Source organism: Lissotriton vulgaris, chromosome 5, assembly GCF_964263255.1.
Source record: "Lissotriton vulgaris chromosome 5, aLisVul1.2, whole genome shotgun sequence".
NCBI lineage: Eukaryota > Metazoa > Chordata > Amphibia > Caudata > Salamandridae > Lissotriton > Lissotriton vulgaris.
The window spans coordinates 1,910,575,353-1,910,591,420 of NC_141693.1; the positions used below are offsets into that span (position 1 = coordinate 1,910,575,353).

General features: G+C 46.1%; 1 protein-coding gene across 5 annotated transcripts in view; it reads right to left on the bottom strand.

The window, feature by feature from the left end:
* The window catches only part of LOC147717698 (E3 ubiquitin-protein ligase TRIM39-like), a 660,302-nt gene that overhangs the window by 298,674 nt on the left and 345,560 nt on the right, over positions 1–16,068 (bottom strand). For all 5 annotated transcript variants that reach the window (XM_086924485.1, XM_086924487.1, XM_086924484.1 and 2 more), the window contains exon 5: positions 1,855–1,964. In XM_086924485.1, coding sequence (XP_086780611.1) covers positions 1,855–1,964 — 110 coding nt within the window. The remainder of the gene's footprint in view (positions 1–1,854; positions 1,965–16,068) is intronic.

Sequence of the window (16,068 nt, forward strand, 5' to 3'; positions counted from 1 at the left end):
AGACAAATCCGAAATATGTCAAGAAAGATTGCAGTACATCACCATAGCACATCATGGTAAATATTTTTTATACGGTTGTGCCAAGGTAATCCCAACATTTTGCTTTAAGGCATCGAAATGTCATCGACTGTTCTCACCTTGACACAACCGTATAAAATAATTACCAAGATGTGCTATGATGATGTAATGTAATCTTTCTTGGATTCACTCCCGGCCTCTGCAGGCACCACAACGAAGCTGACTGGTCTGCTGCTCCTGACGTTCCACGTACTTTGAAAGGCTCAGAAACACAGGTAATGGTTCTGCCACTCCCTTGAGGTTTGACCTGTCCTCTCAGCAAGTTTGAGGCCTGTATCTCTCGTCAAAACTGCCGGGACCAAGCCCCTGTGCATGGCGTTGACTTACTATTGCCAAGGCTTGTTGGATCTGCACTCCAGAGATCTTCGGCCACAAGAAGCTCCAGCCTCCTGCACCTCTTCCTGCCAAGATCTTTGTCCTCACTGCATACTCTGCACCGTGGTCGAGGGTCTTCTCTTGCTTCAGTGGGTTCCCCTTCTTGCTCAGGCCCAGCTCTGACTCTCCTGGACTTTATGACTCCCTTGGACCTTTCTGGTCCCAACGTTGATCATTCATTGTTTTTCATGTCTGTTTTTGCTGCCAATGTTGTTGGTGCTCCCGCCGGACACCGACTCCCTCGTTTTTTACTTTTGACATCGGAGAGCTTGTGAATGGCTCCTGGTCTTCCTTAGTGTCACCTGGTCCTCACAGCTGCAGAGACAAGGTCACGCTCATCACTGCTGCATCTTCCGTCATCGGTGGCCATTGCTCTTCCATGCCTCCTGGTAACCTCCAAATGGCATATACTCTGTCCCCTCTGCTTGCAGGTTATTCTCTTCAAGAATCCACCCTGGAATTCCACCAGACTCTTGCAGTCTTTGCCAACAGCATCTTTACTGTAGTCCTCCATTGTGGTCCACAGCGTTATCCGACGTCACTTCTCACCTATGCACCTGGCTTCCCTGATGTAGGTAGTCTGGTTCCTGGGGTATCCATGGGTGGGGTGACTTTCCAACCTTCTGTCTTCCACTGGGTTTGTTCAGGGTCCACTGGGAAGGGTCCTTCTTTCAAACTACAACAGTGACTTTCCCTTTGACTACTACTGAGTATGCATCTGTATTTTCACTCTGCACACAGCCTCTTGGGGTTCCTGGGTACTTACCTTGGGTAGCTCTATGTGTACCCAGCTCTTCTGAGTCTCCTGGTCCAAGTCCCGACTTCAGTCGCAGTTCGCAATCCCCTTTCTTAGTATATGGTTCGGTCTCCCCCTGGAGACCACCTTGTATTGTGCTTACTTACGTCTTGCAATTGAAGTATTATTGTGTATTTTCTGTTGATATCTCCTGGTAGGAGGTATACCAATCTGTTAGTGAGTGTTGTGTAATCAATAGACATATTGTTAGAACTGTACTGTGTGGTTCTTTTTCGTTTAACCTACACTACATGATTACGTCTGGTGAAACAAGCTTTTTAACACTCTTTCTGGACTAAGCCTAAAGGCTGCGCTCCACAGCTACCACTTAGAGAGCTTTATATGGTTGTGTAAGACCACTAAAATCACCATAAGGGTTGTCTGGATTAGTGCAAGGTGCTTCACTTAAATGTGTGTGCACCATATACTAAGCCAGTCTCCTACAATGAACCTAGGCTGCTTGATACTACCATTTGTGACAGGCATAATGTTGGTACTATACCATTTTCAAATATGTCCAGTTCTTCAAGACCATTTTAACTTGCTCTCTCAAATAGAAATAGCTACCACATACATGTCTCTCATAAATGTCTAGAGTTAAGTACCTTTTAATTCCAGGAGCTTCTCCTGCAGTGAGGTATCTTCTCCAATGCCCTGCAAAGTCTTCTCCACAATCTCATCTTTCTTAGGCTTCGAAATCTTCACCTCATCACACCTGAGAATCAGAGAACAACACTGTAGATGACATTCAAACTTTACACCTGAGTAGGGTTTGGAGGTGAGTGTTTAGTGTTTTTCAAGCCATGAGATAATTAAGTTAAAAAGAGAAAAAGAAGAGAAATGGAGAACAGATGTCTCTACCATGAGATACCTTACGGGTATCTGAAGCATACCAGGTGGTAAGCATGAATCTTGCCCGAAGACACAAATTGGAGAGGACTAATGGACATGGATGGATGAGGTGGCTAATGAGATGAATGGATACCTTCTAAGGTGCAACATTGAATGGAGCAGGAGGTTGTGTAGTATATTTTGCTTGGAGAGCATCTCCCTGTATCAGTGTAATATGAAGATACAAGAGTGTTCTACAAGGACGTAAAGTTGGATGTCACAGCTGAAAGCAGAGGCTGGGCTTGTACATCTACTGCTCCTGCTGGGGTTAAGTAATTACGTAATAGGATTATTGAGGGGCGACGTAAGGAACACTTATGCGGCAAGGACGGGATGTCTTGTATGTACTGCAAGGAAAAGTGAAGCTTGGAGGAAGAGATGATCTGGGCTCAGACCAGTACTTTTCACCATCAGAACCTGAAATTTACAAGCATCTGTGTTGTGCAAACCCACAAGTGCCATGTTTCAGGCTCTGAAGTTGGGCTGACTATCAACAGTATCCACAGTTCTCCATTCAGTGGAGTGTATATCAACTCTGCAAATATGTATTGTACAGCAAACACAAAAACTAAATATATATGGCAACACCTACCAGGAGCAGCCCAACTTACAGTAAATGGCCAAGAAGGGTGTAGTCCTTTTATTTTGTTATTATATAATTTCTAGTACTTTTAGCATTAATTTAGGTTTCAATATTATTGTTATTTCATTTGTTTAGGGTTCGTAAACCCTAGGGGCTTGTGACCCCTTGATGGAATTACTGCATCCAGGCAGAGTTCACAGACCTGGACATGAGTCCTGACTCTGAGGTGGTGGGGTGAAGAAGCGTCCATAAATCCTTGTTTTAAGTTATTTGATAAACACATGTGGTCCCTTTGTGACATCCCTGCATGATCTAGTGTATCAGGGGATGGTCTACCTGTCCCCCATTGATTCATACTCCCTTTTTACCAGGACTTATGTACAAAGCAGTGAGCCCTAGAATGGCGCTTGCAACCAGACATTTTCTACCAATCAGAGCTTTGAGGTTAGTGAACCGCAAACCCGAATTGGACGAATGTCTGACATAATATCGACAGACAAAATATCTACATACAAAAATATCGACACAAAAATATCGAAATCAAAAATATCGGAGTTATATCTTTATAAAGGTAAGTACAAAAATATCGGGAAAAAAAATATCGTAGTACAAAAATATCGAAGTTAAAAATATCGTTTTTTTAAATGTATTAATAATAATATAAAAATGATTTATAAATACATATAATTTTACAAATATTAAATAAAAACATTAAAACATATTTAAACATTAATATGTAGTACATATACATTTAATATAAATTAAAAAGTCAACATATAAATTAATATATATACTTACTCCACATATTGCAACAGTAGGAAAAGCGTTGGATAGCGTAGGGGTTTAAATTACTATTCCCACTCCAGAGGGTGCAACAGTAGGGAAAGCGTTGGATAGCGTAGGGGTTTAAATTACTATTCCCACTCCAGAGGGTGCAACAGTAGGGAAAGCATTGGATAGCGTAGGGGTTAAAATTACTATTCTCACTCCAGAGGGTGCAACAGTAGGGAAAGCGTTGGATAGCGTAGGGGTTTAAATTACTATTCCCACTCCAGAGGGTGCAACAGTAGGGAAAGTGTTGGATAGCGTAGGGGTAGAAATTACTATTCCCACTCCAGAGGGTCCAACAGTAGGGAAAGCGTTGGATAGCGTAGGGGTAAAAATTACTATTCCTACTCCAAAGTGTGCAACAGTAGGGAAAATGTTGTATAGCGTATGGGTAAAAATTACTATTTCCACTCCAGAGGGTGCAACAGTAGGGAAAGCGTTGGATAGCGTAGGGGTTAAAATTACTATTCCCACTCCAAAGGGTGCAATAGTAGGGAAAGCGTTGGATAGTGTAGGGGTTTAAATTACTATTCCCACTCCAGAGGGTGCAACAGTAGGGAAAGCGTTGGATAGCGTAGGGGTAAAAATTACTATTCCCACTCCAGAGGGTGCAACAGTAGGGAAAGCGTTGGATAGCGTAGGGGTAAAAATTACTATTCCTACTCCAGAGGGTGCAACAGTAGGGAAAATGTTGTACAGCGTAGGGGTAAAAATTACTATTCCCACTCCAGAGGGTGCAACAGTAGGGAAAGCGTTGGATAGCGTAGGGGTAAAAATTACTATTCCCACTCCAGAGGGTGCAACAGTAGGGAAAGCGTTGGATAGTGTAGGGGTAAAAATGTCTATTCCCACACCAGGAGGTGCAAAAGTAGGGAAAGCGTTGGATAGCGTAGGAATTAAAATTACTAATTTATGTTATTAAATAATTAATATTATTTAATTACTAATTTATTATTAATTAACAATTTTAAAAAATTACATATATTAGCACATTAACTCTAATTATTGTAATTAACTAATTAATAATACTTAATTACCAATTAATTATTAATTTCCAATAACAAATAATTCTATTTATTTGCACATTAACTCTAAATAATGTAATTAACTAATTAATATAAATTAATTACCAATTAATTATTAATTAACAATAGCAAAAATAAATTATATTAGCACATTAACTCTAATAAATTTAATTACCTAATTATTATTAATTAATTACCTAATAATTATTATTTAAACATATTTAAAAATATTTATTTATTAATTAATTAATTAATATTAAATTACTTCCCACCCTATTCCCCTATAAACCCACAACCCGCTCTGATACTAAAACGCAAAATGTAAACAAAATTACTAATTTTCAAACATACATTCGAAACATATTTACCAAACATATAAACAACATAATAAAATACAAAACACTAAACATAATTTCGATATTATTAAATTTCGATATCAGTAAAATACATACTATAAAAACGATATTCTGTCTGTCGATATTCTGGACGTCTATATTCTATACCATCGAAATTAAAACATCAATATTATTGTATATCGATATTTAAATTTCGATATTTTGTCTCCCTACCGAATTGGACAGTGGGAGTTAAAAGTTCACTCGTCCAATGGGGTTACATGCATAGTCTGTGAACAAAGATTCAAGGAGTCTCTACGGATTAACCATCCAAATATCTCTAACTTTTAACCAAGTAACTATGGGCCCGATTCACAGAACTAACTTAAGACAAAATCCTAAACCTCACTACTTTTGTATTCACAGAAGTTAGGATTTTGTCTTAAATTTGTCTTAAGACAAACTTAAGACAGACTTACGACAGACTTACTACAAAGTTACTTCCGGGTCACCCAATGACCCGGCACCCCCCCGGATCCTTGTCAAGGCCTTGGACGTTATTCGTCCTGTCATCTTGGAAACCTTAAACACTTCCATTGTGTCCAAATCGGTCCCACTCTCCTGGAAATGTGCTATGGTGAGGGCACTTCTCAAAAAGCCCACCCTAGATCAGAGCAACCTGTCCAACTACCGCCCCATTTCGTTGCTCCCCTGGTTGAGTAAACTCCTGGAGAGGCACGTTAACAACATCTTAACAGACTATCTGGAGTCCAACCGTCTGTTGCGTGCCTCCCAGACAGGATTTCGTCCTCAACATGGTACTGAAACCGCTATATTAGCGGTTACTGAAGAAGCAAGAGCTATTCCTGATCAGGGAGGAAAGGTGGCCATTATCTTGTTAGATCTTAGCGCCGCGTTCGACACGGTGAACCATGCCACGCTATTACATCGACTGGCTGGCATGGGCGTGTCGGGCGCGGCCCTAGATTGGCTTGCCTCCTTTTTGAGCGAGCGTTTTTTCCAGGTCTTCGAGGGTGAGACAGTCTCTCCCAAACATCCTCTCAGGTGTGGGGTCCCTCAGGGCTCCTCCCTGAGTCCGACCCTTTTTAACGCCTACATGGAACCCCTGGACAGGATAGTCCATCCCTTTGGTGTGCGTATTGTCACCTACGCAGATGATACGCAGCTGGTGGTCTCGTTAGACCCCGCAGATGGATCATCCAACACCTTAGGTCCCTGTCTAGAGGCTGTTGCCAGATGGATGCAAGCTTCTTGTCTGAAACTTAACAGGGAGAAGACAGACATCATTTTCCTCGGAAATTCCTCCCCGTCTGTTCTTGCACCCGTCTGGCCACCATGTCTTGGCGCTCCCCCCGCCCCTAGGTCCCAGATAAAGAGCCTCGGGATCTGGCTTGACACCGCCCTTGATTTCTCGGTCCAAGCTACTAAAACCGCCGCCACTTGCTTTGGACTAATGAGGATGCTCCGGCGGGTGCTCCCTTTGCTCCCTTTCCAGGCGAGGAGGATCATGGTCCAGGCCCTGATTCTCTCTCGCCTGGACTACGGGAATGCTCTCTATCTGGGAGCACCGGCCTCGGTACTTCAGAAGCTTCAGGTCACACAAAATAGTGCGGCCCGCCTACTGTTTAATCTGCCCCGTTGGCAGTCGGCGAGGAAGGCTCTGAAAGACCTTCACTGGCTCCCAATGGCTGCCAGAGTGCAGTTCAAGGCTTTGTGCATTCTGCACAAATCCTTCCATCGTGTAGGCCCAGCGATTCTGCACCCTCTGGTTACGCCCTATGTTCCAGCCCGCTCCCTTCGGTCTGGCACCCTGCAGCTGGCTACCTCCTCTAAAATCAACAAAGCCCGTTGGGGTGGCCGCTCTTTTTCCCACTCGGCGGCCAGACTCTGGAACGCCCTTCCTTTCGCCATTCGAGGAAATAGCAACCTCCTGTCTTTTAGAAAGGCCTTGAAAACGCATTTGTTTGCAAAATCCTGCTGATCTGCCCTGAGCCTGCGCTAAACCATTTAATCTTCAAGCGCTGCGAGGCCTCATGGCAGTTATGCGCTATACAAATGCAATTTTTCATTTCATTTCATTTCACTTAAGACAAACTTAAGACAAATTTAATTTCGGATTTTGTCTTAAGTTTGTCTTAAGTCTGTTTAAGTCTGTCTTAAGTCTGACTTAAGTCTGTCTTAAGTCTGACTTAAGTCTGACTTAAGTCTGTCTTAAGTCTGTCCTAAGTCAAACTTAAGACAAAATCCTAACTTTACTACTACTAAATGCCTTCTGTGAATACCAAAATTAGTAAGTTTAGGATTTTTTCTTAAGTTAGTTCTGTGAATCGGCCCCATACACCCCCACCGCTGCAATGCACAGTGTTGACATAAATGATGTCAGTTGCAGTGATAATCTCAATAATGTCACAGCACATGTCTGAGTGATATCATATGTGAGGTAATTAGCAGTGCATGGCAATGGCAATGGCTCATGTTATAGTGACTTTAGGGCAAAAGTTATAGTTGATGAATTTAAGTGGTTTTGTTTCTTTAAAATGGTATATTTTAACTGACATTCTCAACAATGATAACATTGCTTTAACATAAAGTAAGATTTCCATTGCTGTAATGGAATAGGGTTGGAAGCAGAGCATTGGCCTGTGACCAGGGGCTGCGCCTTTCTCCCTGGAGGGGCCCAACTCCCCACTGAGCATGGCCTTCGGCTGTGCAAGGTTGTGGTTGAGCACAGTGCCTTGCCTGTGGCCAAGCCATGCGCCCAACCTCCCACAGGCACCCATCCCCTCACTGCGCATAGGCTTCGGCATGCACAATGTGGGCATGGGTGCAGGTTGTGGCCTGAGGGTGGGCGGCATGAGTTTGGGTGAAAGGGCTGGCCTGCAGTCAGATCCTACGCCCAGCCCCACGTAGTCGCATACAGCTGACTGTTTGTAACAATACAAAGGATGTTACTTTCAGTAAGAGGTGCCAACTCCCTGAGCACAACCACAGCGAAGGGCACACAATGTAGACGCGTGGGTCTACGCTCTATCACTAAATACCCCTGATGAAGGACTTCCCCTGTCCGAAATGCATTGGGTGAATTGATGAGCTTACCATTAACCAGATGTATTGCTTCTGGAATGATATTTCAAAATAATCTACTATAATTTCATGAACAAAAGAAATTCATGTCAAAATAACATGAAATAAAATGATGTGACAATCTACTACATCACTTATTTGAACTTTATTGGTACAAAACTTTATAAAAAGTTTTTCGTTTCCATTGGTTGTGCTCAGGGAGTTGGCACTTATCCTAAGTGTCGCGGACCATAAACTGATTGCCACACCTTCCGTCGGGGAGTGATATCTCTGATGCACACCACAACCTGTTCACTTTAATTCAAAAGTGGAGTGCGTAATCTGAACCCTTCTTTGACTTTCAGTAAGAGGGCATGGTACAGCCCCCGCAAAGTTCTTCTTGCCACACAGAACAAGAATGATGAAAGCGCTCAGAGAATGATTTGTGTCACCACCTACTGTACACAGAGCAATGCCATCCGCAAAATTGTTAATAAGCATTGGGGCTTGATAGCCCGGGACATCAGCCAACATGCCCTCCCCATGCACTCCTTCAAGAAGGCAAAAAGCATCAGGGACATTGTAGTAACCTCTTTTTCGGAAACCTCTGAACAACAAACATTACAGACTCTGTGGAATTTACCTGTGACCACAGGTCATTTCAGATGCGGGGCTGTAAAGCCTGTGAATTAACCTCACAAACCAAGCAATGTACCTACAAACAACACACAGTAGAGCTAAAAGCATTTACCAATTGCAACGCAAGCAATGTAATCTACTGCATTATATGCCCCTGTGGGCTCATTTATGTTGGACAGACCCAACAGAAGGTCAAGGTAGGGATTTTGCAACACTGCAGCAGATTGAGGCGTGAGGTACAGGGGGCTCCACTAGTTGACCATTTCAGGGTAGCGAAACACAAACCGGGTGACCTGAAGTGAGTTGTACTAGAAAAAGTGGTCCTAGGTCCAAGGGGAGGTAACATAAGCTCCATCCTAAATGTCAGGGAAAGCAAATGGATGAGCCGCCTTGATTCAATCGCTAATGGGCTTAATGAACACGATGCTAACTATGCCCAGCTAGCCTGTCTCTAATAATATCCTTTGGCTTGCATTGCTTTCACTATGTATTCTCTTTCCCCTGCAGGTGAACGGCGACAAGCAAGATGACTGATAAATCTATATGTGCTTGTACTGCTATGTCTCTGTACCCGAATACTGTATAATTACACCAGCTGTACAATTTCCCATTAGTTATGTACTAACTGACATGTAGATATACTTGACATATATCATGACTCTATACAACTCAGCCACTTAGGAATGGTAATTCTAATATGATGGCTGCTACTTTATAAGTTTTGGTTAGGGTATATGTTGTTCACCACAACTCTGTGTATTGATAACAGGCTGTGTAAATTCGACTGTGCATCAGCTGTTATGCAGGTACACTAGATGTATATCCCAAAGCCACTAAACTAAGCCACTTCGTAATGTTTACCCTATTTATGTGATGCTCATTCGGCACTCAGCACAGTATGTTCTGCCCGTTTATATTGTGACACTGTAACCATCGCACACACAATATATTTCTATTTAATCCCTTTAATATTCCCTGGGAACCTACTCTTTTCCGTTTTTAAAGCAATGGATCTGTTTTTTGCTTAGACCGATTTTCCGTCAGTCTAGTCTTTCCATTGAATCAATAGTGACACGGAGCCCATCCGGTGCAGCTGGTCGCTAGCATCCAGCGGCTGCAGCGCTTCCGGGACACGTGCACGCTTCCTTTTTAAGCGCTCCGTAACGGGCTGCCATTCGCCTGTGATTTTTTCCGGAGACAGCAGCATCCCTCGCGTTAAGCGATTTCCACTCTAGTCTGTAGCAGGGCTTTGTCTGTTCAACTTCTGGACAACCTTTCGAGTAGTTTAGAGTACCTACACTGAACGTGTGCTAATACGATCCCTTTGGGAGAGAGGGGTGGGGGGAGAGTGAGCAGACTCAAAAACCCTTTAAGTGTGAAAAAGGCCGCTTTATTGGAACAGGTGCACATTTACAAAATACACAAACTCGGCAACCGCCTCACAATCTAAACCACAACCCAAGTTTTGTTTGTTTTTATTTCAAAACCCAAAAACCCCGCCCCCACCCCACACCCTCCATCACACCCCACCCCCACCCGTACATACCCAAACACAAAACCATACAAAACCCAATACATTATAACATTATAACATCACCTAATAAATATAACCTTACATTTCTGACTATAAACCAACATAACATATCCCCCGATCCATATTCTCCGAACCCCACGTCAATCAAACTGAACAATCCCCCAAACAATAACCGATACAACTAACGGGTCCAACTTGGCCCAACACTGACGATCTCATAGCAAAACCGCCACGCACCTGTCCCAAGCGACAAAGAACAATGTAAAAACCCCATGAACACATGTTTCAAACCGCAGCCAGACGAAAAATAAATAAATAAATAATAAGTAAAAAACCCCTAAAAAGGGGAGGGGGGGAGGGACAAAAATTCTAAGCTCAACCGGCCACCAGGTCACCAAGCCTAAAATGGTGCCCGGAGCGAGGAGCCCCGCCCATTTATAGGGGAGCGCACAAAAAAACTAAAACCAGCCCAAAAACGCCCAAAGAACCTGCTAGAAGGAATACCCCACCCAGATCTCCCAAACCGCCCGGGGGAGGGGACCTCCCGGTGGTCGGCTGCCCTCCCCCAAGCCCCCCTTGGGAGAGAGGGGTGGGGGGAGAGTGAGCAGACTCAAAAACCCTTTAAGTGTGAAAAAGGCCGCTTTATTGGAACAGGTGCACATTTACAAAATACACAAACTCGGCAACCGCCTCACAATCTAAACCACAACCCAAGTTTTGTTCGTTTTTATTTCAAAACCCAAAAACCCCGCCCCCACCCCACACCCTCCATCACACCCCACCCCCACCCGTACATACCCAAACACAAAACCATACAAAACCCAATACATTATAACATTATAACATCACCTAATAAATATAACCTTACATTTCTGACTATAAACCAACATAACATATCCCCCGATCCATATTCTCCGAACCCCACGTCAATCAAACTGAACAATCCCCCAAACAATAACCGATACAACTAACGGGTCCAACTTGGCCCAACACTGACGATCTCATAGCAAAACCGCCACCCAGAAAGCCGTGGGGTGAAAGACTTATACGGAGAGAGCCCCACCTTTCTGCCCCCCCAACGCCTAAAACAGGGAGGGGTGGGAGTACGAAGGAGACCCAGGAAAAAAGGAAGGAGAGGGGGACACCAGAATACAGAACCGACTACCACTTACTCACCAACCAACTGACGGACCGTCAAACAGCGAGATAGAACCTCCCGCAACTCCAGAAGATACAGGTCCATACCCATACGAGACAGGTGTACCCCATCCCCCCGAAAGAATTCCACCGCATCATATTTAATGTCACTATGGACGATGCGACCGAAACCCAGGTCTCTACAAAATCGGGAAACCTCCAAATTCACCTTCCGCCGGGATTTGTCCACCGCCTTCGGTTTCACCGCATACCTCCAAACCCGTCGAGGAACCATCTCCGTCCAAATGACATGACAACCCGACCACTGACTGTGTAACAAGGCCAAGTCCTTCTTAATCGCCCGGAGCAGGACAACCCCTTTGACAGAACCCATGTCATTCTCACCCAAATGAATCACCAAGACATCCGGGCAAACCCCCCCCACCAACCAAGAATTCAAGGCAGGTATAAGTTCCTTCCACAACATTCCCCCCTTCCCCTTCCAAACCACATTAAACAAACTGTCATTGAACCCCAACGAGGAACCAAAATAACTCTGCCGGGCTTGGACTTGAGCTCTTTTAATGAACGAATGGCCCACGATCCAAATGGTAACGTAAGCAGCCCGAGGACCAGCCACAGAACCTGAAAAAGAAAACAGAGTCAGACAGGCAAAACAGAGGCGGACGCCAGCGCTCCAGTAGGCTCATCACGAACATAGCGCCGAAAACAGTTAGAAGTCCAGCGCCCCAGACCCATGATATCCTCCCTCGACCATCCCCTGTGGAAGGCCTCTGTGGCCGCCCCAATCCGAAAGGAATGAGTACCGAAGGAAGAGGCATCTAAACCAATATGTCGCAGCGCTTTTCGCAGCACCATGCGCAGTTGATAATTCGTCACACTAGACCCATTGGCATGTTGAAAAACTCGAAAATCCAACAACCCACCCGACAATGCCTTCCAACATAATCCCCAATGTAAAGGGCACGTTTCCTGAGGGGAAACCGATTCTAACCAGACACCTTTACCCACACTTCTCTGATCCGTTTTGGAGTGTGAGAGCCAAACATGAACCCCCCGCTCCGTGATAGTAACATCCCCCCACACAAGGCCAGGAGAGGATCTGTTGCCAAGCAATTCAGACACACGAAAAGCACCAAAAAACATCCACACCATCAACGTGGCAAACAAACACGCTTCCACTCGGTCAGAACACACCACCGGCAGGACAGAGATAACCTGGAACAATTTTTGCCACGACAAAGGGGATCGCATAGAGCGAATAGCACCGCTCTCTCTAGACCACCCTTCCAACATCCTCCTACCCAGCTCCCCCGCCGACGGCGAGTAACCCCACAAAAGCTTACCCATGAAAGAAACTCCAGCCAGTTTCCCAGCTATAGTAACCCTAGACAACTTCTTATCCATCAATACCAAAATAAACTGTACCACATCTTCCGACCTTTGCCAATCCAGGTCCCTCCGACAAGCGCCTGACTCCAAAAATTCCTTCCAGGCCAACTCATACGCCGTCCTCGTGGAAGGGGCCAGGGAACCTAAAACCAAGTGAAGGACCCGGTGTCTCCTATCTTCCAAAGCTGTTCCGGCATGGGAGTCGGCTCCTCGTCTGCCTCCAAAGCAAGCCCACGGAATCTCTCCCACTGTGAACGAGACAAAGCATCCGCAATGTCATTGTCCACGCCAGGCACGTGAAGGGCCCGAAAACCAATATCGTGTTTCAGACAACACAAAACAAACACTCTCAGAAGTTTCAAAATCTGGGGATCTCTGGCCGACTGTTTGTTAATCACCTGAACCACAGCCATGTTGTCGATCCGAAAAAGGACCTTTTTGTGGGCCAACTCCGCTCCCCACAGTGTGACCGCCACAACCACAGGAAAGAGTTCCAGAAAGGCAATACTTCGACCACCATTCGTCCATTGGCTGGGCCACTGTTGAGCACACCACCGTCCTTGCCAGTAAAGACCAAAACCCACGCTACCAGCGGCATCAGAGAAGATCTGTACCTCCCAACACCAATCCATCTCCCAACACAAAGGCACACCATTGAAGGAATGTAAAAAGAAAACCCACATACGTAAGTCCTCTTTCACTCCCGCAGACAGTCTCACTCTATGATGTGGAAGGGAATGACCAGACAAGGCTCTGCCTAATCGCCTACAGAAAGTCCTACCCGCCCGAACCACCCTGCAGGCAAAATTCAGGTGACCCAGCAGAACCTGTATCTCTCTCACAAACACCTTCTCTTTCCCCAACATAGTTCCAACCAGCTCGAGCATTTTCAGTTTCTTTTCCAATGGAAGACGAGCCTGCATCAAATGAGAGTCAAGCTCGATCCCCAAAAAAGACATGGTCGCGCAAGGACCCATGGTCTTCTCCGGAGCCAATGGCACACCCAAATAACTCATAAGTGATTGAAAAGATGTGAGAGCCGCATGGCAGGCTAAGGAACTGGCAGCACCTACAAAAAAGAAATCATCCAAATAGTGAGTGACAAGGCCATGGCCACTCTGTGAAATAAACCACCATTGAAGAAAGGTGCTGAACGTTTCGAACAAAGCACAGGACATAGAACAGCCCATTGGCAACGCCTTGTCCACGTACCACTTCCCAAGGAAATGGATGCCCAGAAGACACCAGTCCTCAGGATGGACTGGAAGGAGCCGAAATGCGGACTTAATGTCGCATTTTGCCATCAGGGCGTTAGGGCCCGCCGAGACAACCAGCTGCATGGCCACATCCACAGAGGAATAAGACACCGATGCAGCTTCCGGGTCAATGAAATCATTTACAGATTCACCGTCCGGCCAGGACAGGTGTTGAATGAGCCGGAACTGACCAGGCTCCTTCTTGGGGACTACACCAATCGGGGATACGATGAGGTTCGCCAAAGGCCAGTCATCAAATGGGCCCGCCATCCGACCTTCACTCACCTCCTTGTCCAATTTCAACTGAACAATGTCTGGGTGTTCACTCGCTGACTTTAAATTCTTGGACCAACGTCTCAGACGCGGTCCCTCATACCCCAAACGAAAACCCACCTGAAAACCCAGCAACAAGGTCGACCGCAGCTCCTCAGGCTCATAGTCCCGCAAAGCCGCGGCCAATCTGGTTACATCAACCGGAGTACGAGCCTTTGGGCCCAGCCCCAGATGAAGATTTTCCTCCCCTGGGAGCTGGGGGTTGTTGGGGTGGCACGAAAGTTCCCGAACTTTGTGGGGCACCCTGGGGCCCAGGGGCCCTGGGCCCCCAGCAGCGGGACAACGGATGACTCTTCCGGCCACATTGGGAGCATTCATGGCGGAACTTACAAAACTGTCTGGTACAGGTCCCGGTATTGAAATCCCAGCATGTGCCAATGGGCGCCTGGGCGGAAGAGACGGCCCCCACCCCTCCCCGGGTGGGACGGGACTGAAAGGGACGATACAATATAGGGAGACCACTGGCCGTAAATATGGTCCTCCCCGAGGCAGACGAACCCATAGTTTGCTGCCAAAGGTCAGAGTCCAGCTCCCCCCATTTCGCCTCAGGGTCCCAAGCCATCCTGGCCCTGAACTCCTCATCATATTGGGCCCAAGCATAATCACTCCGGGTTAGCTGAGCCTTACGAATAACGTCCATGTATTTAAACAGGGACACACAACGTTCAGGAAATTTCTCACAGTAGACGCTGGCAAAGATTAAAAAGGCCGCCGTCCAATTTTCTATAGTCAGGGGCACCTTAGGGCGTTTAGCGAGCTCGAACTCCTCCTCCTTAGAACCTTCCTTAGCCCGCACTTCCCTGTGTAGCAACTTTAGCAGTTCCACATACTCACCATTCCATATTTTTTCTTTCGTACTGAACATCAAATGAGCCCCCAAAGGCTTCGCCACACCCATGTATGGCAACTTTTTAATTTTTAGTTCCTTACTGTGAAGTACCCTTGACGTAGTAACCACACCAACAGTGGACGTACCACTATCCACCATGTGACTTGTACCAATCTCCTCACCATTAGTACCAACACCTTGATCCCGTACCACACGACCTTTATACAGTTTACAACCTTTCTCCGTCGACATTAGGTCGACACCAACACCAACAGATACCATATGGGGCCGCACGGCATCCTCACCTGGATTTAAAAGAGGCGGTTGACTGGTTTCCGTCCTCCACGTTGTTCGTGCACCGACATCTGGCCTTCGAGGAGCCCTCACCACGGGGCCGAGCACTCTTGGCAGTGACGATTCCACACGAGTCCGCACCACTTGGTCCTGTAACATGTCATGAGAAACATTAACATGCCCCCCCCCAGACACCACATCACGAACCTCGCCCTCTTCAGGGCTATCCTCATCATAATCCAAAATCAAAGAGTCTTCCAACTGAGGGGGGGGGGCAACCACCGAAGTCTGTCTCGACTCCACCGTATTTGATCGACCATGGGCCTTACCAGCCCTTACTCTGGACCTAGGTGGGGAGGACGACTGAACTCGTCTACACACCCCCCCCACCAGAAACACTGACCACCTGTTGACTTCCAGAATATGAAAAACCAGTAGTCGAAACACTACGTGGCACGGGAGAGGTCGTACGTAACCTGCCCCCATGAGCAACGCTGGAATCCACCGCCGAGGCCGGGAAGGTCGTACTGGACCCGGATGCACCGCCCATGTAGAATTCCCTCGGTGGGACCATCGAGGTCGTATTAAACCTGCTTGTGATGGCCACGGCGGGATCCCTCGAAGGTATGGGACGTGCC